General features: G+C 37.8%; 1 protein-coding gene across 1 annotated transcript; it reads right to left on the bottom strand.

Annotated features, from left to right (window-relative positions):
- Positions 1-2,497: 2,497 nt before the first annotated feature.
- On the bottom strand, positions 2,498-26,078 carry LOC130228373 (ABC transporter F family member 4-like). Its single transcript, XM_056456804.1, has 15 exons — positions 26,012-26,078; positions 25,512-25,631; positions 24,469-24,600; positions 21,858-21,977; positions 20,819-20,935; positions 19,993-20,112; positions 18,939-19,070; positions 15,536-15,667; positions 14,117-14,233; positions 8,032-8,139; positions 7,309-7,416; positions 3,966-4,060; positions 3,746-3,793; positions 3,231-3,606; positions 2,498-2,604 (listed from the first exon to the last, which is right to left on the bottom strand). The coding sequence occupies exons 1-15, from the start codon at positions 26,076-26,078 to the stop codon at positions 2,498-2,500; spliced, it is 1,899 nt and encodes a 632-aa protein (XP_056312779.1).
- Between the last annotated feature and the right edge of the window lie 1,625 nt (positions 26,079-27,703).

Below are 27,703 nucleotides of genomic sequence, written 5' to 3'. Positions count from 1 at the left end.
TGATAAGTATGAGCATCCATCGTGGATGATTGGCTTATTGACACTTCTGGTGGCACATCTGGAGGGCTTGATCATGGATATGGTGCAGGTCCAAGTAGATCACCAGGCAGGTGTTTAGACAGCCAACAGGATCAATGCAGAGATTGGTCTATACCTTTAATTAAGTGACACGACATCTGACGCACAGAAGCCATTGCACCTGTTAATATGCTTGGTGACTGGTGTCAGTGGATAGTGGCATGTGCCACTGGAGCTTGTGACGTGCGCTGATGCGTTGCATCCTGTGTCACTGAGATTGTCGCAGTACATGTCGCTGTGTGGCTCCTCTAGTGGTGACTGACAGCTCCTGCTCCTGCTCCTGCTGCTGCTGCTGACTGCTGACTGAGCATGAAGGAGGTTGTGTAACACACACACTTAACGACAGAACATTATTTCATATTATATTAATATTAAATATAATTATAATATTATATGACAATTATATTAGTCTAGCTAGAGATCAAAATGATATAATAATAATATAATAATAATAATAATTATATAGTAATCAAATTATTATGAAATATCTAAATGATTAGCCCTCCTGTGAAATTGTAATTCTATTAAAAATATGTTTATATAAATATTTATTTATACACGTGTTGCTAACCTGAAGAATATTTTTAAAGCATTTTAAACAGTTTGAATAACTAATTTCTAATAACAAATGTCTTGGTCTCACTTTACAATAAGGGAGTATTAGTTAATGTTAGTTATTGCATTAGGTAACCTGAATTAACAGTGAACAACACATCTGTTATGCATTATTTAATAGTTGTTAATGTTAACTAAACATATATTAATCTGTTATTTAATACATTAAGTAACACAAACTGATGCTGAGAAATGACTTTTATTCAACACTACATATTATTTATTAATGTTAACTTACTCGTCCTCTAATGCACCACTTTACATTCATTCTTTATAATTAGACAACGTTTACTTACACATACACTAATGCATTTGTTCATGGGTTAGATAACCTGACCTAACGATGAACAACCCATTTATTCAGCAATACTAAATCTCACATGTAAACTAAACATATGTAGTTAATTATTAGTAAAATACATTATTTAACACACTAGTTCATGCATTAGTTATATAATTAACATATAGAATTAATATAATAATAAACAATAAATAAGAGCAGCAGATGACAACAAAACTTAATTTTATAGTGGTTTTAAAAAAGTCAAATATGTGAAAAAAGTATTAATTCTGTTCATTTTTGTCATGTGTGACGGTGAAAATGCAAAGTGATGTCAACGTACATTGCAGTGTTCATTTGTACAACAATATTAGGCTTTTGTATTTTAAAATTAGTTTCATGTCCCTTTAAATGTATTAGGTCATTTATTTAGGATATTGTATCACGTACAGCTATTCCAGTAATTTCTTACTTCACTTTTGCCGGTGGATAATTCATTCAATGAAAGCAACTAGTTATTCATGTAATACTTTTGTGCTTCTTAAAAAGGCAAACAAAACTGCACTTCTCATTAAATTTGATATTTTTGCATTTTATGTTTTGTGGAAGAACGAAATGAAAACTAAACATTCAAAACTCACACTTTTATTTATTTGCTTCAATCAAAATGATTTTAAAATATGTTTATTATTACTTCTGTGCATTCTATAATCTTCAAACGTTAACTTAGAAATGATCATTACAATTTTGATAATTCTAATATAATTTATATAAGTTTTTATAATTATAATTTATATCTTTTTGCATTATATTTCATTAAACAGTGTTGCTGACATTTCCACAATTACATTACAGTATGTACAGTGAAGGACAAAATAATAAAACACTTAAGTAAAATCTCTAATTTGGTGATTTTGAACCAAACTAAACTCCATATTTTATATTATTTTCAGATTTTTTCTTTAAACAAATTCTCTTACCCTGTTTTAGCATTAGAGTGCAGTAATAATAATAATATAACTAAGCCCAGTATGTTGAATAAACAAACTCTGCAATGTAATAAATATTCTTTTTTGGCGGTTTTTATATTATTAATTAAATAATGTTCTGTCGTTAAGTGTGTGTGTTACACAACCTCCTTCATGCTCAGTCAGCAGTCAGCAGCAGCAGCAGCAGCAGGAGCTGTCAGTCACCACTAGAGGAGCCACACAGCGACATGTACTGCGACAATCTCAGTGACACAGGATGCAACGCATCAGCGCACGTCACAAGCTCCAGTGGCACATGCCACTATCCACTGACACCAGTCGCCAAGCATATTAACAGGTGCAATGACTTCTGTGCGTCACATGTCGTGTCACTTAATTAAAGGTATAGACGAATCTCTGCATTGATCCTGTTGGCTAGTCTAAACATCTGCCTGGTGATCTACTTGGACCTGCACCATATCCACGGTCAAGCCCTCCAGATGGTCCACCAGAAGTGTCAATAAGCCGATCAGAGTGTGCCAGTGGTTTCTGTCCATCAGATATCTTTCTTTTTGTTGAACCACTTATGGTCAATAACATCCTCTAAAGTGGGTCCATGGTAAATATGGAAACTGAAGCACATTTTCAGAAGATCTCTGCATTCTGTAGAAAAGGAGAGAACTGATTAGTCGTGTATGTTCTCACATGCTTAACATGAAACATGAAAACTGTATATGAAAGTTAGACTTAATTTCACATTTTTACAGTCATGACAACACTGTCCTATTATACAGTATATGTAGCAGCACTTTATGTTGAGTTATTGTCTCACCTTTGGATACACTGGGGTGATATCTTGGATAATGAACCACCGAGCGAAGGGGCCAATATCCATTCACCATCCTTGCCAGGAGTCTTGCCACAGACGTAACAGTTTCTTCTAGAGCAAAATGTACAGGCCTTATGCCACAAAGTTTTACTAGACGAGAATGCTGGATACATCTGCAGTAGATTTGGTCAAATCCTGTAAGAAACAGATTTGTAAGTTAGAAGCGTAGAACAGCAATTTATAATAATTGAGCCATCAACACTATTTCATTACAAGTCATTAGTGTAAAAGTAGGAGATCAATAATCTGGGATGTTAATAAGCAGCAATAAAAAAATGAAAAACACAATCAGTGCAAAATTTTCAGCATAACAGCCAGCATAAACTCTGAAATCTAGAACTGCCGGTGACCAGCAATACCAGAGGTTTCAGCAGGGGAGGTAGAAAGAAAAGCATCTTACCAACGTGTGGTTTAAAGTGGCCTCGAAGGAACTCACTGTAGCCAAAATCAATCAACTTGACTTGAAGGGTCTTTGGATTCACCAGGATGTTATCTTCATGGACTGCTTTATGTTCAATGCGATGCACCATGCACTTCTGTAATGCAAGTAGGATCTGCAGGGTCAAGTGTCGCGCTACACTTTCAGTCAAGCGACCATTGTTTCTCCTGATGAATGCAGTCAAGGTCATGCTCGGCTGCATGTACTCCAGGACCAAAACATAATATTCCTCCACATCAAAAAAGTCATACAACTCTATGATATGGGGACATATGGGAGGCGTCTTCAGGTCAAGCATTATTACAGCTTCCGCAGTCGTATGATAGGCACTTCCAGGCTAGAGAAAAAAATCAGAAAAAGGTTAGAGTGCGTGAACTGTATATAATGTATCTGCACAATTATAACTGTATAATATAATGTGTATAATATAGATTCAACACATATTCAGATATATTCATTGTGTCGTGTTTACTTACCATCCTCATTCCGTAAGATGACGACTTATGAATGAATTTCAGGGCAACCTGCAAAAGAAACAAAACATTAATACTTTTTCCCCAAAGTAATGAAAAGCGGATCATAATAAATTCAATAATACATGTGTATAATCCAACATGGACATGTGTCCATATGCACACCACTCCTTTTACAAGAAGAACAATTAGGTAAACAACATGTACAGCAAAAGTGACTTACCTTTTTTCCATCAGATTTGCGTGTTGCCAGGTAGACAGTGCCATTGTTTCCCTTTCCCAGCTTTCTTCCAACCTCATATTTGTCAAGAGGAGATCCTGAAAAACAAACAAAACGAATATGATAGTTTACCAGGATTGCTCATTTCTGTTTTTGTCTTACTGTGATAGTAGGAGAAATATATTTCTGTTGAGTTTCATCGTGCTATAAACGGTGTTTGCTTCCTGACAAACTTAGGAGTAATAACTTAGGAATGCTAAAACGGACATTTTGGCGTCCAGATGCTGAAGCGCAGATGTTTCAAAACTAGTGCTGGGCAAAAATGTATCACGATTAATCCTAGTATATTTATTATGTACATATAAATAGACACGTGTATGCATATATCTGAGAAAATGTACACAATATTATATAACGTAAAACCATTTATATATCAATTTATATATCAGTGTAACAAAACAGTTTTGTATAATTTATAATTTAGTTTTTATGTATGTGGATGATCAGAAGAAATGGAACAGCCTGAGGTAAATATATGAGTGTCACAGCAAAGGGTCTGAATACTTAGGACCATGTGAAATTTCAGTTTTTCTTTTTTGAAGAGCTCCTATTGTTTTTTTTTGTAAATGACATTCCATGTAGTGTGTAACACAGCTCTAAGTGAAGTGAAATATCCAGCTAAGGCTCAAATCTGAAAGTGTTTTTAAAACTATTGATTCATCTAAAAAGAGTCGACTCATAGTGGTTAGAATGAATCGTCTTCAAAACGAGTCTTTAGCTGTTTCAGCGTGACGTGGATACGAAACATAAGCCTCACCCAATTGTTGCGCGCACAAACCTGGAAAAATTTAAACCTGCGGCCACGCCCACTAACAGCAGCAAAGAAAAACAGATCCTGCAGTCATCATGAGTCATGAAGACGCTGTGCTTACCTGGATATTATTGGAAGTGTGAGGGAAATGAGCGATTCATTCGTTTGTTAAAGGAAGGATCAGAAAAGACCACTGATGTATGAGACTTGTGAGAGGAATGGACACACAATACACCAGGGGTGCGTGCACAAATAAGGCCAGTTTATTAGGCACAAAGGCAGCCAGCTGCAGCTGAGGAGGAGCGTTGGTGAGTGCTTCAACCCCCTGGCTGGGGATGTTGTGATTGTTGGGCAAAGCGGAGTACAGGTAAGCCCTGAGAACTTACAACACTTCATGCAAGAGGTGCCACAGCAATGATTGCAAATAGAAATGATCTAAGTTACAGCTGAGAAGGGAGAAAAGCTCCAAAATAAAAGAAAATTAATGAAATCAGACCTGGCCCACGACACATTTCATAAGTGTAAGTAAATGGCTCCCTCCTTGTATTCTCTAGCTTGCAAATGATGCATTTAATTGTGTTTTGTTTCTTGTAACCGCTTGTACTGTATCAGGTTAACTCTTTATATTCTCATATCCCGTCTAATGCCACGTTGAAAACGCGACGCCTGCCGCTTTGTTTACACGTGCAGCCGTCAAGGTTCAGAATAGTTCAGTTTTTGCTGCTGTGTGGATTAATACTGAATGTGTGTCATAGTTAAGAATGTAGCAATATGCTGGTGTTTAACTACACTGCTTTTGGTGGTAAGGTGTCTGAATAACTCCTGTTTCGGGTGTCCGCTGCGATTGGATCCTATACCAATGTTGGCGAACCGGGGGCTTGACAAACCGTGCTGGGCACTTTACTGTCTCGCGCTGAGCGCTGTCAACCAATCACAACAGGCTGTCATAGGTCCAATCAGCACAGATTAGCTTCGCGCTAAGAAGGGGTTTGGGAACAAATGAATTGCTGAACGATTCATTTAGGAGTCGCTGGGATAATTAGGAAAATATAAATTCATATTATTAGACCATGAATGTGTTTTTTGACTTTGCATGCATATCAGTATGTTGTTGGAGACCCATAAAACTGAAATATGACCCTTTTTAATGTATAATATGGGCTCTTTAATAAATCTGCACAAATGTCAACAATTCTGTGTTTTTCTGTCAATATGGGGTGCTGTGTGTACATTAATGAGGAAAAAAAAGAACTTGAATGATTTTAGCAAATGGCTGCAATATATCAAAGAGTGAAAAATTAAAGGGTCTCAATAATTTCTGTACTTACTGTGTATATAAATATAAACAGTGTTGAGAAAAGTTACTTTTGGAAGTAATACATTACAATATTGAGTTACTCCCAAAAAAGTAACTAGTTGCATTACTTAGTTATTTTTTATGATTAGTAATGCGCTACGTTACTTTTGAGTTACTGTTTCTGACCTGGCTTGATTTCTTTCGCAGGGTTTTTTTTAAATAGAGGAGCTCTGCAATTAACAACACACTTTATAACCTTCATTTACCTTTAAAACACATCAAAAACTAATAATGTAGGATAATGTTATGTTCTGAGAACTTCCTGACCCCAGAGTTATACATGCCGTATTTACAGATTAAAGAACGTTAAAAGCAATGTGCCTGATGCTTCTGTACTTTTTGTCTTATTAGTGAAGTTAAATGAGCACTGAGACTATAAGCCCCTTTTCCTTTTCTTCCATGTGTTGACAATAATGGGAATATTTCCATCACAGAAATGTAAGGCTCTGCATTCTTGGTTTCTGTCTGTTTCTGCAGGGAGAAAATTCTCTCACTGAGTGCGGGATTCAACATTGATTTTAATTCAGCAATTTATTTTTTAAAAAGTGAATTAATTAAACTAAGAAGTAACTCATATTACATTTTTAAAAATTTACTCAAAATTATTACTTAATTTTTTTACTTTACTTTACTCATTACTTAGAGAAGAAAGATTATTAGGTAACTCACATTACTTGTAATGCGTTAACCCCAACACTGTATATATCATATAATCCACGCACATATATTATGTCAAAACAAACTTTTATTTTAGACGTGATTAATCGCGAATAACCTTTACAAGAAGGTTATTCACATTACAAGAACAGAACTATGAAAACACATATTTTATATTTTAAATGTATATTACATGCTTTGTCCTGGATTTAAACTCATGATAACCGCATTCCAGACGTGAACATTATCCACTCTCCAATCACTTGATGGAATGAATGGTTTACACAACATATTATAATTCCTCAATTTTCTTAACTGTTTCTCTGTCAAAGCGGTTTCAGACCACTAGATTTCACTGTAGAGACACATTTGCTTTGACTGTTTCAGTGTTTCATGAATCCTCGCTCTGCCCACCACTAATAAAAATGATCCAGAATTTACTGGAGATTTTTCAGGAGAAACATGATACCATCTTACAGGAATTACAGGAGAAATGTGAGGTCTTGCGATAGAAGACTGACCTGGGCTGGTGTCTATTGTACTAACATCTGACTCTTCGTCGAAAGGATCATCATCTTTATCCTCTTTATCATCCTGAAAATCTTGCTCAGCATTTCCTTCTCTGCTTCCTTAAGTGGATGACAATGAACAAAGGTTTATTATTGTGAGATGGACAGAACATATAATTTATAGCTTTAGCTTGTTTTTATTACACCATTCCAGCACCTCCATTCTTCAGCATAAACATTCCTTGAACCCCGTTCACCCTGACTCCACCCACTTCCACTTACATGACTTAAACAAACATTAAGCTACAAATATTATTTATTAAGGGTCGAAACCTTCACAGGTCTCATGGTTTGGTTACAATTATCATGTCATTGAGTTGATCTAATTCTACTTCACGATGCATTCCATACACACAGTTTTTAATATTACTTCACATCAATACAATTTTGTTATTTAATACAAAACTACAAAAAACAAAATCATTCAGACATATGAACTGAACTTTTAATTTGATCCGCTCAAAGAAAACATGCTTCCTGAATGTATTCAACAAAACTCAAATATGGCAAGGTTTATACCACCTCTCTTAAACCGATTACAATTTCATTTGGTTTGACCATGTTTATTCCATTGAGGTGTTTATATGAAGCATTTATCATTCGGATTAAACTTTTAAACCAATTTAAAGGCTCCATGTAAACACATCTACTATGTTTTTGTCATAGTAAACTGACCTGAGCTGGTGCCGGGTTCTTCATTTTCATCAGGAAACTGTGATGGTTCACTGCTTGTTGCCGGCATCAAGTCCTCCTGATCTTCATCATCCTGAGAAGCTTCTTCAACTAAAGTGGATTAGATATATAAAAATTTTATTCATTTTCATAATTGTTACGGAAGCAGACGGACAAACAAGGGGAGTGAGTATAAACAATGTTTATTCCAACAGTAGAGTATTAATGAATATTGATGGAGCGATGAACGGAGTTTAGTGGAACTGATGATCCTCTTTGTCAGGTGGGATGACAAACACTGAAGGATGACCGAATGCACACACCAGAGGACTTGCGGGGAAGACAGACTGACGAGACACACAACGCTGACAGGACACCGGGAACACTGGACAGACTAGAAGGAAACAGAATAAAGTTAAGTATAATTGCTGAGATCGTAGGGGAGTGAAACCTAGGAAGTGGTTCACTCAGAGTCCGCTTCGTAGGAACGAGACCGGACACTGAGTGAAGTGAGGTGTGTGCTTATATAGTGAATGGGAGTGATTGGGTGCAGCTGTGCGTGGTTAATACTCAGGTGAAGGTGCTCGGTGCGTGATGTTGGTGGAAGAGCCTGGCCAATCCGTGACATTACCCCCCTCCCCAGGGCCCGCTCCTGAGGGCCTGAACCTCCGACGTCGTGGTGGTCTACCTCGTCCTCGAGGTGCTGGAAATTCTGGGTGATTGGAGTGGAACTCTTCCATAAGTGCGGGATCTAGTATATCGGATCTGGAGACCCATGACCTCTCTTCTGGACCGTATCCTTCCCAGTCGACGAGGTATTCAAGCTGACCACCACGACGCCGGGACCGTAGGATGTCCTTGACTTGGTAGATGGCCCCTTCTTCTAACATCAGGGGGGGAGGAGGTTCCTCTTCATGGCCAGGCTCTGTGGAGGGAATCAGAGGATCGTGAAAGGGTTTTAGAAGGGACACGTGGAATGTGGGGTGGATTCTGTACTGTGGTGGTAACTGTAATTTGTATGTGACGGGGTTGACCTGTTCCAGAATGGTGAAGGGACCAACAAATCTGGGACTTAATTTTCGGGAGGGCAGTCGCAACCGGATATCTCTGGTGGAGAGCCAGACCTTTTGTCCTGGAGTATAGATGGGGCCTGGAATCCTCCTCTTATCCGATACCTCCTTTGTTCTGCGTACTGCCCTCTGGAGATGATGATGAGCATCGTCCCAGACTCTCTCGCTCTCCCGGAACCAGTAATCCACTGCGGGGACATCAGATGGTGCGCCATCCCAGGGGAAGAGTGGAGGTTGGAACCCTAGGATGCACTGGAATGGCGTGAGTCCGGTGGTAGGTTGCCGCAGGGAATTCTGGGCGTATTCCGCCCAGCCCAGAAACTGGCTCCAGGAGTTTTGGTGACCGTGACAGAAGGTCCGGAGGAACCGCCCCACTTCCTGAATTTTCCTCTCTGTCTGGCCGTTGGTTTGGGGGTGATAGCCAGACGAGAGGCTTACGGTCACACCTAGGAGTCTGAAGAATGCTCTCCATAGTCTGGAGATAAATTGGGGTCCTCGATCCGAGACTATATCTTCTGGTAACCCAAAATTTCGAAAGACGTGGTTGAACAGGTTTTCGGCGGTCTCTAGGGCTGTGGGTATACCTTTCAAAGGAATCAAACGACAGAATTTAGAGAATCGATCTATGATGACTAGAATGCAGGTGTTACCTTCAGACAATGGGAGGTCTGTCATGAAGTCAACTCCTAGGTGTGACCAGGGGCGGTTTGGGATGGGCAAGGGATGGAGTTTACCAGCAGGTAGATGGCGAGGACTCTTTGCCATAGCGCATTCTCTGCAGCCCTGGACGTATCTTCTCACATCCCTCGCCATGTTCGGCCACCAAAAGCGTTGGGATAGCAGCGAGAGGGTGTTGTTGGCCCCAGGATGTCCTGTGCCCAGAGATGTATGGCTGGAATGAATGAGATCTACCCGTTGGTTTTCAGGGATGAAGCGTCGATTGGGGGGACAGCCCGGCGGAGTTCTGGATTCTGGAGTGGCGATTACTGTAGGAGCGGACCATTGGATGGGACAGATAGTGATCTGATCGGGAAGGATCTTGGCCGGTGTCTCAATAATTTCATGCTGGTCGTGAATTCTGGAAAGTGCGTCTGCTCGGATATTCTTTGAACCTGGTCGATATGAGATAGAGAACTGAAATCTGGAGAAGAACAATGACCAACGGGCCTGACGAGGACAGAGTCTTTTAGCATCTTTTAGGTATTGGAGATTTTTATGATCTGTGATCACCTGGAACGAATGTTTGGCCCCCTCCAACCAGTGTCGCCACTCCTCCAGGGCGAGCTTGATGGCCAGAAGTTCTCGATTCCCAATGTCATAGTTCCTTTCCGCCGGGCTGAGCTTCCGGGAGAAATAGGCACATGGATGGAGTAATGAAGGAGTACCGTGGTACTGGGACAGGATGGCTCCCACTCCGGTGGTCGATGCATCCACTTCGACCACAAACGGCAAGTCAGGATCAGGATGAGTCAGCAGTGGGGCTTGAGTGAAGGATTCTTTTAGGTTTTGGAAGGCTGCGGCGGCTTCGGGAGGCCAGGGTAGTGCTTTGGGTTTATTTTTCAACAGGTTGGTGAGCGGAGCGGTGATGAGACTGTAATTCTGGATGAAACGTCGGTAGAAATTAGCAAATCCTAGGAAACGTTGGAGTTCCTTTATGGTTTTTGGTTCGGGCCAGGAGATGACGGAAGTGACCTTCCCCTCGTCCATACGAACCCCTCTTTGATCGATGATGTACCCCAAGAACTGAACAGATGGTGAATGGAAGGAGCATTTTTCAGCCTTGAGGTACAGGCGGTGTTTCCTGAGGGTTTTCAGGACCTCCGCAACGTGGTGGCGATGTTCGGCCTCACTCCGGGAGTAAATCAGGATATCATCTATGTATACAATGACGAAGAGATGGAGGAACTCCCGGAGGACTTCGTGGATGAAGTTTTGGAATACGGAGGGGGCGTTAACCAGACCATAGGGCATGACCAGGTACTCGTAGTGTCCAGTAGGGGTCACAAACCCAGTCTTCCACTCGTCCCCCTCACGTATTCTCACCAGGTTATAGGCGCTGCGGAGGTCCAACTTGGTGAAAATTTTGGCGGATCTGAGTTGTTCCAGGGCCGCAGGGACGAGAGGAAGGGGATACCGGAACTTGACTGTCCCTTGATTTAGGGTTCTGTAATCGATACATGGCCGCAGCCCTCCATCCTTCTTAGCCACGAAGAAGAAACTTGAGGCAGCAGGTGACGTGGATGGACGGATATACCCCTGACTCAGAGCCTCATGGATGTACTCCTCCATTGCCTTGGTCTCCGGAAGGGACAACGGGTAGATCCTACCTCTGGGCATAGGAGCATCTGGAAGCAGGTCTATGGCGCAGTCCCATGGCCGATGTGGAGGTAGCTGGGAAGCTCTCTTGGGGCAAAACACATCCTCGTATGAGGAGTAGATCTTCGGGATCTGAATGGATATTTTCTCGACTGGACTTTCGACAGACGTGACGTAGACGGTAAGGGGTCTTCGAATTTGTAAGGGTAGATCAGGAAAACAGCTGGATCGGCATTCTTCTCCCCATCTCTTAATTTCTCCTGTGCCCCAAGAGAGGATGGGATCGTGCTTCACCAGCCACGGGCGCCCTAAGATGATATCCATCGATGCACCCTCCAGAACCAGAAATTGAATCTCCTCTTTGTGGAGCAGTCCTACTTGGAGATTGACGGGTTCACATTTTCGATGGATACGTGCCTGACAATGGATATCTTTGGTTATGGGCTGAATCTGATAGACGTGCGTCGAGGCTTCTGTGTTAAGCTGGAGTCTGCGACAGAGGGCGTGCGAGATGAAATTTCCTGCTGACCCGGAGTCGATGAGGGCTGTGACTGAAACTGAGACAGAAGGGGTAGTTAACTGGACATTAGTGGTGAGAGGATGCATCTTTTCAATAGGAGAACTGAACAAACTCACCACAGAGCGTGCTGGACGAATGGGACAGTCCAGCCTGACATGTCCTTTGGCGCCACAGTACATGCACAGACCCCGGGTCAGCCTCCTCTGTCGCTCGGTGATCGTGAGTCTACCAGATTCGATGATCATGGGTTCTGGTTCTGGAGGGACGGCTGGCTCTGGCGAACGGAGGAGTGCTTGGGATATTGGTGGAGGATCATGCTGGTAGACCCTCAGACGATCGGAACAGCGCAGAGAGTGTTGGATGAACTTCTCCAATCCCATCGTATCGTCGAGGGCGGCCAGCTGTAACCGGAGGCTGGGCTCTAGTCCGAACCGGTAGGTTGTGAGGAGAGATCGCTCATTCCAGCCGCTAGCAGCAGCCAGAGTTCGGAACCTGAGAGCATAATCCTGATTGGACATGGCTCCCTGTTTGAGATGGTATAGCTGTTCTCCAGCTGCTACTTCAGCATCCGCGCGACCAAAAACCTCCTTGAAGTACTTTGTGAATGACTGAATGGAATTTGTTACCGGCCCAGACTGTTGCCAGATGGTTTCAGCCCACCGAAGAGCCGACCCAGAGAGGAGGGAGATGATGAAAGCGATTTTGGACCGATCTGTAGGGTATAACTCGGGTTGCATAGTGAATACCAGAGAACATTGCAGGAGAAATCCATTGCACTCCTCCGCCCCGCCAGAGTAGGGCGCTGGTCGAGCCATGGGACTGGATGAGTGGATGGACGGTGAAGAAGTGCTCGGTGCTGGTGGTGCTTCGGGAAGTGGAGCAGATGGTAGTAGCACTCTCTTCAATGAATCCACCAACTCCTGAAGGGGATCGTGAGTGCTCATGCTGTTGGTAGTTTATGGTCCGGTCTTCTGTTACGGAAGCAGACGGACAAACAAGGGGAGTGAGTATAAACAATGTTTATTCCAACAGTAGAGTATTAATGAATATTGATGGAGCGATGAACGGAGTTTAGTGGAACTGATGATCCTCTTTGTCAGGTGGGATGACAAACACTGAAGGATGACCGAATGCACACACCAGAGGACTTGCGGGGAAGACAGACTGACGAGACACACAACGCTGACAGGACACCGGGAACACTGGACAGACTAGAAGGAAACAGAATAAAGTTAAGTATAATTGCTGAGATCGTAGGGGAGTGAAACCTAGGAAGTGGTTCACTCAGAGTCCGCTTCGTAGGAACGAGACCGGACACTGAGTGAAGTGAGGTGTGTGCTTATATAGTGAATGGGAGTGATTGGGTGCAGCTGTGCGTGGTTAATACTCAGGTGAAGGTGCTCGGTGCGTGATGTTGGTGGAAGAGCCTGGCCAATCCGTGACATTAATATAAATAGATTTAATATTCTTTATTTTATTTTATTTTATTTGAACAAGTGATTAGAATCTGTGACCGCTTCTTCAAACGAAAGGATTTTAAAGACACTGTGTTTGCTTCTATGCATTTTACATATTTTTGTCATTGAATGTATAAAACCAATTTAACACTCCTATCCATGTGATATCCCTTACAAAAATGGGCTTTAGTGATTCTACTGTCCTGCTGAACAAACTAAATTGACCACAGAATAAATAAACTAAGCAAAATCTGACAGGATCACCACAGCACTTTCTGTAGTGTAGTATCACAACAATTTAGAATTATGCATGTGATTTTTCTGTTGTTTTCATGAGGCAATATCAACTCATTACCACAAGAATATTACAAGAATATTGCATACAGTACAACAAAACCCTGTGGTAAAACCTACAAAAATACTGAAATTAATATCACATTAACCTGGAGAATATTACAGTACACAAAGTATTGTTGTAAATATTACAAACATATGAAAGAATAACTATTAATTACTGCAAGAACATTACAGGAATATCACATACAAGAATACACAAAAACAACACAGTACTACACAATTACCACTCCAGTTTTTTGGTTCTTCTGTTATATCATATGGAACAACAACAGTCATGTGATTTTGCTCAACTTAACAAACTGTATTTTAAGACCAAATTTATAACAGTAGAATTGAGGAAATGAAGGGTCTTGCCATAGTAAACTGACCTGAGCTGGTGCTGGGTTCATCACTTTCATCAGGGAACTGTGTTGCCGGCATCAAGTCCTCCTGATCTTCATCATCCTGAAAAGCTTTCTCGGCTTTTCTTTTTCTGCTTCTGCGTCCTAAAGTGGATCAAAATATGGAAGAGTTAATTACAGATGATCACTTATTTTGGTAATCTGCATTCATTCATTACTTCTCGGTATAGGGTGACCCCGATTAGTCGAAGCTTCGCAACTACCAATCTCTCAGTCGAATATTTGCAGAGGTAAATTATGAAACGAGGATCAGGCCATTTTGGCTATATGGGGGTTCCTCAATATCTGATTTCACATCAAACCACTGGTTTTCACCCCTTAAGTTGATATATAGCCTGCTATACCAATTTTTACCAGATTTATGCTTTTTTGAGTGTCAGTTTTGCACTCGATATGTGAATATTTATTTATTTATTTTTTATTATTATCAGACCCCAGCCAATCTCCACTCCCACAAACACCAGCCCTCCCCAACCACAGCCACAAACCATATGACTTGACTATCAGTTGAATACAGATAAGATTTGTAAATTTAGATTTGACTATGTAAATCCTGATTCAGGAACAGAACTACTACTTGGTTATTTTTTATTTATTTTAATTTACTAATTTGGTTTGGTTCTTTGTTAATTGATTAAAACGCTTCACTCTTTACTTTACAATGTGGAATTTTAAGCACCAAAAATTAATATTCTTCACAATTTACTCCCCTTAAAGTGGTTCCAAACCTTTATAAGTATCTTATTTTGTAGTAAACTCAAAAGAAGATATTTTGAAGAAAGCTGAAACCCTCTAACCATTGACTTCCATTGCAGGAAAACAAATACTATGGAATTCAATGAAAACAGGTTTTCAGCTTTCCTCAAAATAGCATCTTTTTAGTCCAGCATTGGCTGCCTCCACATAATCTGGACATGTACAAGTGGTTGGTACAACTTGAGGACATTATAATGTTGGAGTTATCTACAGCGCACGTGAACTTTGTACAAATGAGTACATTTAAGATCTGAACTTCAGCTGCTGACAAAATCTCCTTGCTTATGGCACAAAGAAATTATCAGGATCCAGAATGATTGCCTTGCTTTGTATAATTGATATTTGATACTGTATTCTGTTTTTGTTTTTATGTTAACTTCTATTCATTGGATACTCCAGTTTCAGGAGACCGCAATGTTTCATTATATAGTTTTTTCAGCCTGTATGTTTTGTTAACAATTAATAATAAAAATTAAAAAATCAGCATTTCTGGTTGACAGAAAAAAAGAAAATCATAAAGGCTTGGAACAAGTAAAGCGTGAGTAAATGATGACAGAATTTTCATTCTTGGTGAAGTATATCTCTTTAACCAAGCTGTAGAAAAGTGTGTTCTTGTGTTAGTAAACTGACCTGAGCTGGTGCTGGGTTCATCACTGTCATCAGGGAACTGTGCTGGTTTACGGCGTTTTGCCGGCATCAAGTCCTCCTGATCTTCATCATCCTGAAAAGCTTTCTTGGCTTTTCTTTTTCTGCCTCTGCGTCCTAAAAAAGATCAAAATATGGAAGAGTTAATTACAGATGATCACTTATTTTGGTCATCTGCATTCATTCATTACTTCTCGGTATAGGGTGACCCCGATTAGTCGAAGCTTCGCAACTACCAATCTCTCAGTTGAATATTTGCAGAGGTAAATTATGAAATGAGGATCAGGCCATTTTGGCTATATGGGGGTTCCTCAATGTCTGATTTCACATCAAACCACCGGTTTTCTCCACTAAAGTTGGTATATAGCCTGCTTTAATGTAATTAATGCTGTAACTAAAAATGTGAACTGAAAATAAAAAAGCTTTCAGTAAATATTTTGACATGCGTGAACAAATCCACCCTCCTTGATATTTAAGTATCACTTTCCATGATCTGTGATTGTCAGACAAGCATCTAGGCAGCAGGGATTTATTCTTACACAATATCTGTTATATTATATAATATTTTCAACTATTAAAAATTTTAAGGCACTTTAAAAATGGTAAAAGATTAACCAAAAAAAGAAGCAGGGTCTGCCAATAGTTCATGTCACATCACTCAACAACAACTCCTCACACTTTAAACAGATTTCTTTGTTAACCAATAAGATTCACACAAGACTTTTTCTTTATTTTAGTTGTACAATTTTTCTATTCTCAGTGTTGATATCATCAATGAAAACAGCTGGACACAAGCAGAATCTGACAGGTCTGCTGCACCATGCAACTTGACTAAAAGCATGTGCTCTGAACTGTGGATCGAATGAAGGAATAGCTCAACGCAGTGGTTTATAACATAAATTAATGCTGGTTATTTTTGATTACATTTTAGTCTCCTAATGTTTTGTCTACAATAATGCTTTGCCTATTCTATAGATGAGCAGATCAGAGTGTGTGCATTCATAGTATTCAGTCTCATTATCAGCGCCGACGACCTGTCAGTTTCTGTTTGTGTCAAGCTACGTAAAGACAACAAACAATATCTGCATTTTCACTTTCAGATGAACGATCTCTTTTTTATATATGAAGAGTTCAGATGCAAAAGCCGCTTAACGCCACTTCCTCCAAAAATGAGCTAATGACACTGAACGAATGCTTTAGGCACATAGTACATGTTCAGCAAATAATTGTGCTTCAAATCATCTAAATCCCAGCGTCCGCCCATTCAGAAATAACAGTTTGTTTGCAAAAGCCTCTAAACGCCACTTGCCTTTGACAGAAAAACCCGCTATGTCCCGAGAACCAATCCGAATCTGTGAATCGAATCAAATGTTTTCAATGTAACAGCGCGCTGATACGCCGCCTTTAATGAGCAGACTGTTTTATTTATTTTGATTTTAAAAGATGGAGTTTGATAAACTGCATGAGCCTGTCTGATTGTCAGTGAATGGCAAATGAAAACGTCCCTTTGCCTTAAAACTCTGTGCATTATAAGAAAAAGAAAACACACTTTACAGTCGGAAGTGTAGCATGCATTCATGTCGTTTTTTTTACACAGTGATGCTACTTTATATGAGTCCGATTTACTATACATTAAACGGCAACACCGTTTCAAGAAAGAAGAAGCTAAGATGCCATTCTTTTATCCCACATGGATGCTATAAAGATAAACAAGAGACGGAAAAAAAAGACCAAGACCTTGAGTATGGTGAGAATGAATGAATGACAGCTTCTAAAAGTGTCTGAGAGACATTCCCTTTTTGCCCAGTAGGTCTACCTTGTGTTTTATTTGCTAATGTAAGCTGTTTTTAAAAGATAAATATAATGTATAAAACTATACATCATTTATATTACTTCAATAAATTATATGACTTTTTTATTAATGGACAATGCACAGATATTGATGTTTCACAACGTTTTTATAGTACATTATTTGAATAATAACAAGCTCAGTATACAATGTTTACAATGCTCTACTAACATTAAATCTAAATCCCAAATATCAGAAATGACAACAGAATGTTAAGATGTAATTAATGTCAATTTTAATGTTACTGATTAATGCACTTACTTGACAGATTTCATTAATTCATTTTCCTTATAGTCCCTGATTTATCATGGGTTACCACAGCAGAATGAACCACCACTTATTTGACAGATTTCTGTATTTTTAATTTTAGGTGGTTTGTGTAAAGTGTTTTATGTTTGGTAAATCAATTTCTAATTGCATCTTTAGTGATTTTGCAACTAATTACACTGTCTTGTCCCAATAGGTGGATTTAGAGGATTTTGCGAAAAAAAGAAGTGGATTTAGCTGGTTTTGATGCAAAAAAAATCTACCTTGATAAAAACTTATTTACATTGCTAAGTATTTATGTTTAATCAGATCCTGCCATACAAAGCTTTTTAAGGGTTACATATTAAAGATCGGAAAGCTTGAGATATATAAAAATAAAAGCACCACAATAAAATTAAAACATTACATTTCTTCTCAACCACTTTCCCCAGTATAAAGAAATTGTATAGGATTGCTGTCTCAAGGAAAGTGTCAGTACTTCCGTATCATACAGCTCTTTCACAATATCATGCCATTCACCTACAGATGGAGGATCTTTCCTTTCTTTGTAATGGCCTTTTTACTAGTTGTTAGCGGTGTAATAAGGAGATATGTATCATTTTGGTATTTTTGAAGAATAAATTCCAGGTACATAGTTTTAAAATGACATTCCAGATTCAATCCTATTATTGCTTTTATCTCTATTTTCAAATCTTGCCAATAGGTGTGAATAATATTACAATATCAAAATATGTGAAAATGATCAACCATTACATTTCCACATTTTCTCCAGAATTCAGTTCTTTTGATTACAAATTGGAAAATATTTCATTTTAGGTGTTATCATAAAACTTGAATACATTTTCCAAATAAATCCCCCCACCCTCCTCCCCCATGAATCAGGGTTAATTGTGATCATCTGTGTTTTCCACATAGTTAACCATTCCTCTTTTGTTATAATTACACTGGCTTCCTTTTCCCATTTCTGTTTTATATACATGGCTGAGTGTTTCTTTGTTGATGTCAGACAGGAATCATTTATTGATACTAGTTTCTTAATCACCTGCTTTTTGTAAGTTCCTGCAAATACCCACACTACTGTTGGTTCTATATCTTCTAAATCTTGTGTGCTCTTACTGAAATAGTCTCTGACTTGAAGATTGTTTATCTAAGTTACATGTATTCCAAAGTTTTCAGTTCAGTTTCCAGTTCATTGTCAGCAGTGATGAGAGAGAAATCTCTTTAATGAAAGTGGAGCTGTAGAAAAGTGTGTTCTTGTGTTAGTAAACCAACCTGAGCTGCTGCTTGGTTCATCACTTTCATCAGGGAACTGTGTTGGTTTACGGCATGTTGCCGACATCAAGTCCTCCTGATCTTCATCATCCTGAAAAGCTTTCTTGGCTTTTCTTTTTCTGCCTCTTCTTCCTAAAGTGGATCAAAATATGGAAGAGTTAATTACAGACGATCACTTATTTTGGTAATCTGCATTCATTCATTACTACTCGGTATAGGGTGACCCCGAATAGTCGAAGCTTCGCAACTACCAATCTCTCAGTCGAATATTAGCAGAGGTAAATTATGAAATGAGGATCAGGCCATTTTGGCTATATGGGGGTTCCTCAATGTCTGATTTCACATCGAACCACTGGTTTTCTCCCCTTAAGTTGGTATATAGCCTGTTGTTATATCAACTTTTAGCAGATTTATGCTTTTCCTCCATATGTGATTATTATTATTATCAGACCCCCGCCAATATCCACTCTCACAAACACCAGCCCTCCACAACCCCGGCCACAAACCATATGATTTGACTATCAGTCTAATACAGATAAGATTTGTAAATGTAGATTCAACTATGTAAATCCTGATTCAGGGACACTTCTATTACTTGTAATTTAATTTACTATTGTCATTTGATTTTGTTTCTTGGTTAATTGATTAAAAACACTTCACTCCCAACTTTACAATGTAGAATTTAAGCATAAAACTAAAGGCATAGTTCATCCAAAAAGTTAATTCTACTCACAATTTACTCCTCCTCAAGTGGTTCCAAACCTTTATGAGTTTATTTTTTCTGGTAAACTCAAAAGAAGATATTTTGAAGAAAGCTGAAACCCTCTAACCATTGACTTCCATAGCAGGAAAACAAATATTATGGAATTCAATGACGACAGGTTTCCAGCTTTCTTCAAAATATCATCTTTTCTGGTTGACAAAAAAAAAAGGAAATAAAAAAGGCTTGGAACAAGTAAAGCGTGAGTAAATAATGAGAGAATTTTCATTTTTGGTGAAGTATATCTCTTTAATGAAGCTGTAGAAAAGTGTGTTCTTGTGTTAGTAAACTGACCTGAGCTGGTGCTGGGTTCTTCACTGTCATCAGGGAACTGTGCTGGTTTTCGGCGTTTTGCCGGCATCAAGTCCTCCTGATCATCCTGAAAAGCTTGTTTGACTTTTCTTTTTCTGCCTCCTAAAGTGGATTAGATACAATACATTTTTTTCATAAAATTTTCATAACATCAATAGATTTTATAATCTTTGTTGTAATAATTTTTTCTTTAAAAACAATAAAGTGATTATAATCTGTGACAGAGTTTCTTCAGACAAAAGAATTTTTTAGACACTGTGGCTGTTTCTAGGCATTTTACACATTTGTGTCATTGAACGGTCTCATAATTTAACACTCCTATCCATGTTATATCTCTAACAAAAATGAGCTTTAGTGATCCTACTGTCCTGCTGAACAAACTAAATTTACCACAGAACAAATAAGCTGAGCAAAATCTGACAGAATCACCACAGCACTTTCTGTAGTGTAGTATCACAACAATTTAGAATTATGCATGTGATTTTTCTGTTGTTTTCATGAGGCAATATCAACTCATTACCACAAGAATATTACAAGAAAATTACATACAAAAATACCTTACACAAAAACAACACAGTACTACACAATTACCACTCTATTTTTTTTTGGTTCTTCTGTTTTATCATATGGAATACAACAGGATATTTTTGAGAGAGATGGCTTTAAATTATTATTCATGACACTTTTTCTAAATCTCAATTAGCAACGACAGTCATGTGATATTGCTCAACTTAACAAACTGTATTTTAAGTACAATATTTATCATAGTAGAATTGGAGAAATGAAGGGTCTTGTCATATAAACTGACCTGAGCTGGTGCTGGGTTCATCACTGTCATCAGGGAACTGTGTTGCCGACATCAAGTCCTCCTGATCTTCATCATCCTGAAAAGCTTTCTCTGCTTTTCTTTTTCTGCCTCTTCTTCCTAAAGTGGATCAAAATATGGAAGAGCTAATTACATATGATCACTTATTTTGGTAATCTGCATTCATTCATTACTACTCGGTATAGGGTGACCCCGAATAGTCGAAGCTTCGCAACTACCAATCTCTCAGTCGAATATTTGCAGAGGTAAATTATGAAATGAGAATCAGGCCATTTTGGCTATATGGGGGTTCCTCAATGTCTGATTTCACATCGAACCACTGGTTTTCTCCCCTTAAGTTGGTATATAGCCTGTTGTTAAATCAACTTTTAGCAGATTTATGCTTTTCCTCCATATGTGATTATTATTATTATCAGACCCCCGCCAATATCCACTCTCACAAACACCAGCCCTCCACAACCCCGGCCACAAACCATATGATTTGACTATCAGTCTAATACAGATAAGATTTGTAAATGCAGATTCGACTATGTAAATCCTGATTCAGGGACACTTCTATTACTTGTAATTTAATTTACTATTGTCATTTGATTTTGTTTCTTGGTTAATTCATTAAAACACTTCACTCCCAACTTTACAATGTAGAATTTTAAGCACCATATTAAAGGCATAGTTCATCCAAAAAGTTAATTTTAGTCACAATTTACTCCTCCTCAAGTGGCTTCAAACCTTTATGAGTTTATTTTTTCTGGTAAACTCAAAAGAAGATATTTTGAAAAAAGCTGAAACCCTCTAACCATTGACTTTCATAGCAGGAAAACAAATATTATGGAATTCAATGACGACAGGTTTCCAGCTTTCTTCAAAATATCATCTTTTCTGGTTGACAGAAAAAAAAGAAAATCATAAAGGCTTGGAACAAGTAAAGTGTGAGTAAATAATGAGAGAATTTTCATTTTTGGTGAAGTATATCTCTTTAATGAAGCTGTAGAAAAGTGTGTTCTTGTGTTAGTAAACTGACCTGAGCTGGTGCTGGGTTCATCACTGTCATCAGGGAACTGTGCTGGTTTACGGCGTTTTGCCGGCATCAAGTCCTCCTGATCATCCTGAAAAGTCACCTTGAGTTTTCTTTTTCTGCCTCCTAAAGTGGATTAGATACAATACATTTTTTTCATAAAATTTTCATAACATAAATAGATTTTATAATCTTCGTTGTAATAATTTTTTCTTTAAAAACAATAAACAAGTGATTATAATCTGTGACAGAGTTTCTTCAGACAAAAGAATTTTTTCAGACACTGTGGCTGTTTCTAGGCATTTTACACATTTGTGTCATTGAACAGTCCCATAATTTGACACGTTTCAAAATTTGACTAATTTGACTATCCATGTTATATCTCTAACAAAAATGAGCTTTAGTGATCCTACTGTCCTGCTGAACAAACTAAATTTACCACAGAACAAATAAGCTGAGCAAAATCTGACAGGATCACCACAGCACTTTCTGTAGTGGAGTATCAAAACAGTTTAGAATTATGCAAGTGATTTTTCTGTTGTTTTCATGTGCCAATATCAACTCATTACAACCAAAAATGTTCACAAGCCAATCGTTTGACTTGCAAAACAGAAACGTGTCTTCTGGAAAAGAATGAAATGAGTTTAGTTCTGTTAAATGGTTTATTCTAGTTGTTTGAAACTAAATGAAGAAATAATCAAATGAATTAGATTAGAGCTTGTTGATTCAATGAGATTTAAGCTCTTCATATGAACGACTCTCTTTGGTGAGTTACTGTGTGCCTCCATCACAGTAGGTGGCGATTGGCACTCATAAGCTGATTCGCATACTCACCAATAAAACTGCATAAGAAGTCACTGCACACGCTTAGCTTAACAGACTGAACTTTTGGAATTCTGCTGTTGTGGTGTTCCACGTATATATGGACAACTTATTCTTGGCACAAGTAACTTGGAGACAAAAACAAAAATGCACTTGCAGTTCCTTTTGCGTGTTGTTGACGATTAAATTTTCGCACTGTTCCCTTCAAACAAGCTACTGGGGTATGAACACTGGTGCATGAGCTTGAACAAGACTGATGTAGTGATTGAATGAAGAACATTTGTAGTTGGACAGAAGCTCTCCTAGACAGTGGTTATGGTTCCTTTAAATGGGGTGCGAGAGCAAGAAAGCTCGGCATAATTAGTGAAGATGCAGTGTTTTAAATGGACTGATATTGGAACAGTGTTGTCAACTGACTGTAGCTGTTTCAAATATTTTCTGGGAGTGGAACAATCATTGATGCTCAGTACATCTTTTTATTGTAATTGGTATTTTATTAAATACCATTGTTTTCTTCTGTGTTCCTATTTTACAGCTTTTAAAAAAGTTATTTACAAATGCTCTTGTTATAATTTTATGTTTATTTGTGTTAATGTATAAATGTTACCTTTTTCTCTCACGCCGTTGTTTAACTTAACTACCAAAAAGATACTTTGAGACAATATTGTGAGAATGTGAGGCAATGTAGCTTTATTGGTAATTTGCTGAAATCACAGCGAGCTGGCTGCAAGTTATTTAAAGCATTAATTATTTTGTTACAGCTAAAAAATATAACAAATGTTTGCTTAATATTACAAATGCATGTATATTCTTGTTACTGTTATTATTTACTGTTATTATTGTCAAGCCAATGTTTCACAATTCAAAAGGGTATATAACGGATTGATTTTTAGAAATTCAGACCAAAATGGCAAAAGTCTTATTGTTTAATGTTTATTTATCTGATCGTCAGGCCAAGATTTGTTGGTAAGACAAAATTAAAGTCTTGGTTATCAGATTTCTTAAGATGGTTTTCTCAAGGTTTTCTCGGCTAAATGTTTTACACATTGTTACTTTAATGGAGACCTCAAAGTGAAGAATACAGTTTAAACTTTTTGTTAATGTATAATGAAAAAATCAAAGTGTTAAATTGTTTGCAAGTTTTATGTCCTTTTGGAGATTTCTGAACTTCAGTGCTGCCAACTAAGACAAATCTAATTAAAGCAACACAACAGATTTTAACAACCACACATGAACAAGAACTTGTTGATGTAAAAAGGACGAATCTTCTTGAGTTAAAGTGCTTTACTGATATTGAGTTTATATAAATAAATTTAATCAGATAAACACAACACAAACATTTTAATTCAATTAGCTGCAAAGAAGTTACATAGACCTATTAAAACCATGTTGAATTTACAAGTTTATATTGTGTTCATATAGCACATTCAAAGCAGTTCAAGTTTTATTGATTTGTTTAGATGCACAATGGGTGCTATGATTAAATCATGTTGATTCAACACATAATTTTTTGGAGTGTACCACAAGAATATTACATACAATGCCTTACACAAAAACAACACAGTACTACACAATTACCACTCCAGTTTTTTTGGTTCTTCTGTTTTATCATATGGAATACCACAGGATATTTTTGTGAGAGATGGCTTTAAATTATTATTCATGACACTCTTTCTGAATCACAATTAGCAATGACAGTCATGTGATATTGCTCAACTTAGCAAACTGTATTTTAAGGACCAAATTTATCATAGTAGAATTGGAAAAATTAAGGATCTTGTCATAGTAAACTGACCTGAGCTGGTGCTGGGTTCATCACTGTCATTAGGGGACTGTGCTGGTTTATGGCGCTTTGCCGGCATCAAGTCCTCCTGATCTTTACCATCCTGAAAAGCTTTCTCGGCTCTTCTTTTTCTGCCTCTGCGTCCTAAAGTGGATCAAAATATGGAAGAGTTAATTACATATGATCACTTATTTTGGTAATCTGCATTCATTCATTACTACTCGGTATAGGGTGACCCCGAATAGTCGAAGCTTCGCAACTACCAATCTCTCAGTCGAATATTAGCAGAGGTAAATTATGAAACGAGGATCAAAATGGCTAAATGGGGTTCCTCAATATCTGATTTCACATCGAACCACTGGTTTTCTCCCCTTAAGTTGGTATATAGCCTGTTGTTATATCAACTTTTAGCAGATTTATGCTTTTCCTCCATATGTGATTATTATTATTATCAGACCCCCGCCAATCTCCACTCTCACAAACACCAGCCCTCCACAACCCCGGCCACAAACCATATGATTTGACTATCAGTCTAATACAGATAAGATTTGTAAATGCAGATTCGATTATGTAAATCCTGATTCAGGGACACTTCTATTACTTGTAATTTAATTTACTATTGTCATTTGATTTTGTTTCTTGGTTAATTGATTAAAAACACTTCACTCCCAACTTTACAATGTAGAATTTTAAGCATGAAACTAAAGGCATAGTTCATCCAAAAAGTTAATTTTACTCACAATTTACTCCTCCTCAAGTGGTTCCAAACCTTTATGAGTTTTTCTGGTAAACTCAAAAGAAGATATTTTGAAGAAAGCTGAAACCCTCTAACCATTAACTTCCATAGCAGGAAAACAAATATTATGGAATTCAATGACGACAGGTTTCCAGCTTTCTTCAAAATATCATCTTTTCTGGTCGACAAAAAAAAAGGAAATAAAAAAGGCTTGGAACAAGTAAAGCGTGAGTAAATAATGAGAGGATTTTCATTTTTGGTGAAGTATATCTCTTTAATGAAGCTGTAGAAAAGTGTGTTCTTGTGTTAGTAAACTGACCTGAGCTGGTGCTGGGTTCTTCACTGTCATCAGGGAACTGTGCTGGTTTTCGGCGTTTTGCCGGCATCAAGTCCTCCTGATCATCCTGAAAAGTCACCTTGAGTTTTCTTTTTCTGCCTACTAAAGTGGATTAGATACAATAAGTTTTTTCAAAAAATTTTCATAACATAAATAGATTTTATAATCTTCATTGTATTAAGATGGTCTTTAAAAACAATTAACAAGTGATTAAATTACATACATAAATACCTTACACAAAAACAACACAGTACTACACAATTACCACTCCAGCTTTTCTGGTTCTTCTGTTTTATCACATGGAATACCACAGGATATTTTTGTGAGAGATGGCTTTAAATTATTACCCATGGTGCTCTTTCTGAATCATAATTAGCAACGACTGTCATGTGATATTGCTCAAATTAACAAACTGTATTTTAAGGACCAAATTTACCAAGGTAGAAATAGAGAAATGAAGGGTCTTGTCATAATAAACTGACCTGAGCTGGTGCTGGGTTCATCATTGCCATCAGGGGACTGTGCTGGTTTATGGCGCTTTGCCGGCATCAAGTCCTCCTGATTTTCATCATCCTGGAAAGCTTCCTCGACTTTTCTTTTTCTGTCTCTGCCTCCTAAATGGATTAAATAAAATAAACCTTTTATTCAATTATTGTTTATAACATAAATAGGTTTTATATTCTTTATGGTATTCAAATTTTCCTAGAAGACAATGACAAGTGATTATAATCTGTGACAGTTTCTTCAGACACAGACAAGTTTTTTTAGACACTGTGGTTGTTTCTATGCATTGTACACATTTGTGTCATTGAATGGTCGCAAAAACCCAATTTAACACTCCTATCCATGTGATATCCCTTACTAAAATGGGCTTTAGTGATCCTACTGTCCTGCTGAACAAACTAAATTTACCACAGAACAAATAAACTGAGCAAAATCAACTCATTACCACAAGAATATTACAGGAATATTACATACAATACAAACAAATCCTGTGGTAAATACTACAGAAATGTGAAATAGCACATTTTAACTGGAGAATATTACAGTACACAAAATACTGTGTTAGATATTACATATATATATATATATATATATATATATATATATATATATATATATATATATATATATATATATATATGAAAGTTATACAGTTCATTTCAGGAATATTACATACAACAAAACTGTACAGAACAAAAACAACACAGTAAAACACAATTTCCACTGCAGTTTTTCTGGTTCTTCTGTTTTATCATATGGACTACAGGATCTTTTTTCAAGGGATGACTTTAGTTTATTACCCATGGCACTCTTTCTGAATCACAACCAGCATCTGATACTGCTTAACTTAATAAACTGTATTTTAGGGACCACATTTATTAAATTAGAACAGGAGAAATGAAGAGTCTTGTCATAATAAACTCACCTGAGCTGGTGTTTTCTGCTTCAGGGCGGGAACAATTGCTTGTTTCCCCCTTAAAAAAACCAATCATTGTCCAAATGTACTCCATTTCTGTTTTTGTTACAACAACAAGTAAATATGGAAATTCAAAATAGCAAAGCTGATAAATCTCGATTATTCCCGCACTGAGCTTCTTTCACAAACTCGATTTGACAGCTGTTAAAACTACTTGTGCTTGAACTGACTGGAAGATTACTACTGAAACTGTGCGCCTGAGAACCCCGCGTTCTGTGACGTCATTATTAGAACGCGGGTTCCAACGGTGATCCAAGATGGCGGCGATGTAGGTAATCGCGTTTATTTTTTAGGGTATCAAAGGTGAAGTGTTATCTTAACCTACTGCTTAATACTGGTGATGACATTATACAAATAAGTGTGGACGTTACATAACTCTTTGACATATTTGCAGCATGGGTAAAATGGATACCTGCCACAACTAAATGTGCAGGTCACGGTTAACGTAACGTAAATGTGGCCGCCTATGTCAAGTCTATTTAGCATTTAAATCTTTGTTCTGACTATCCATAAATATATTTAAAGATATTATTAATTATATTTTGACGACTGATAATTATAATTCGACTAGTCAGAAGGACAATTAGAGATTAGAGATATCTGTAAATACATTTTGACTAGTCAAAACTCAATGAAGATATCTCTAATGTTGTAGAAATCTCTAAAAGATGGGTCATATATCCGCAAAGGTAAT

This window comes from Danio aesculapii, chromosome 5 (genome assembly GCF_903798145.1).
Source record: "Danio aesculapii chromosome 5, fDanAes4.1, whole genome shotgun sequence".
Classification (NCBI taxonomy): Eukaryota; Metazoa; Chordata; class Actinopteri; order Cypriniformes; family Danionidae; genus Danio; species Danio aesculapii.
The sequence above is the reverse complement of the archived record's forward strand: the minus strand, read 5'-3'. Positions and strand labels throughout refer to the sequence as shown.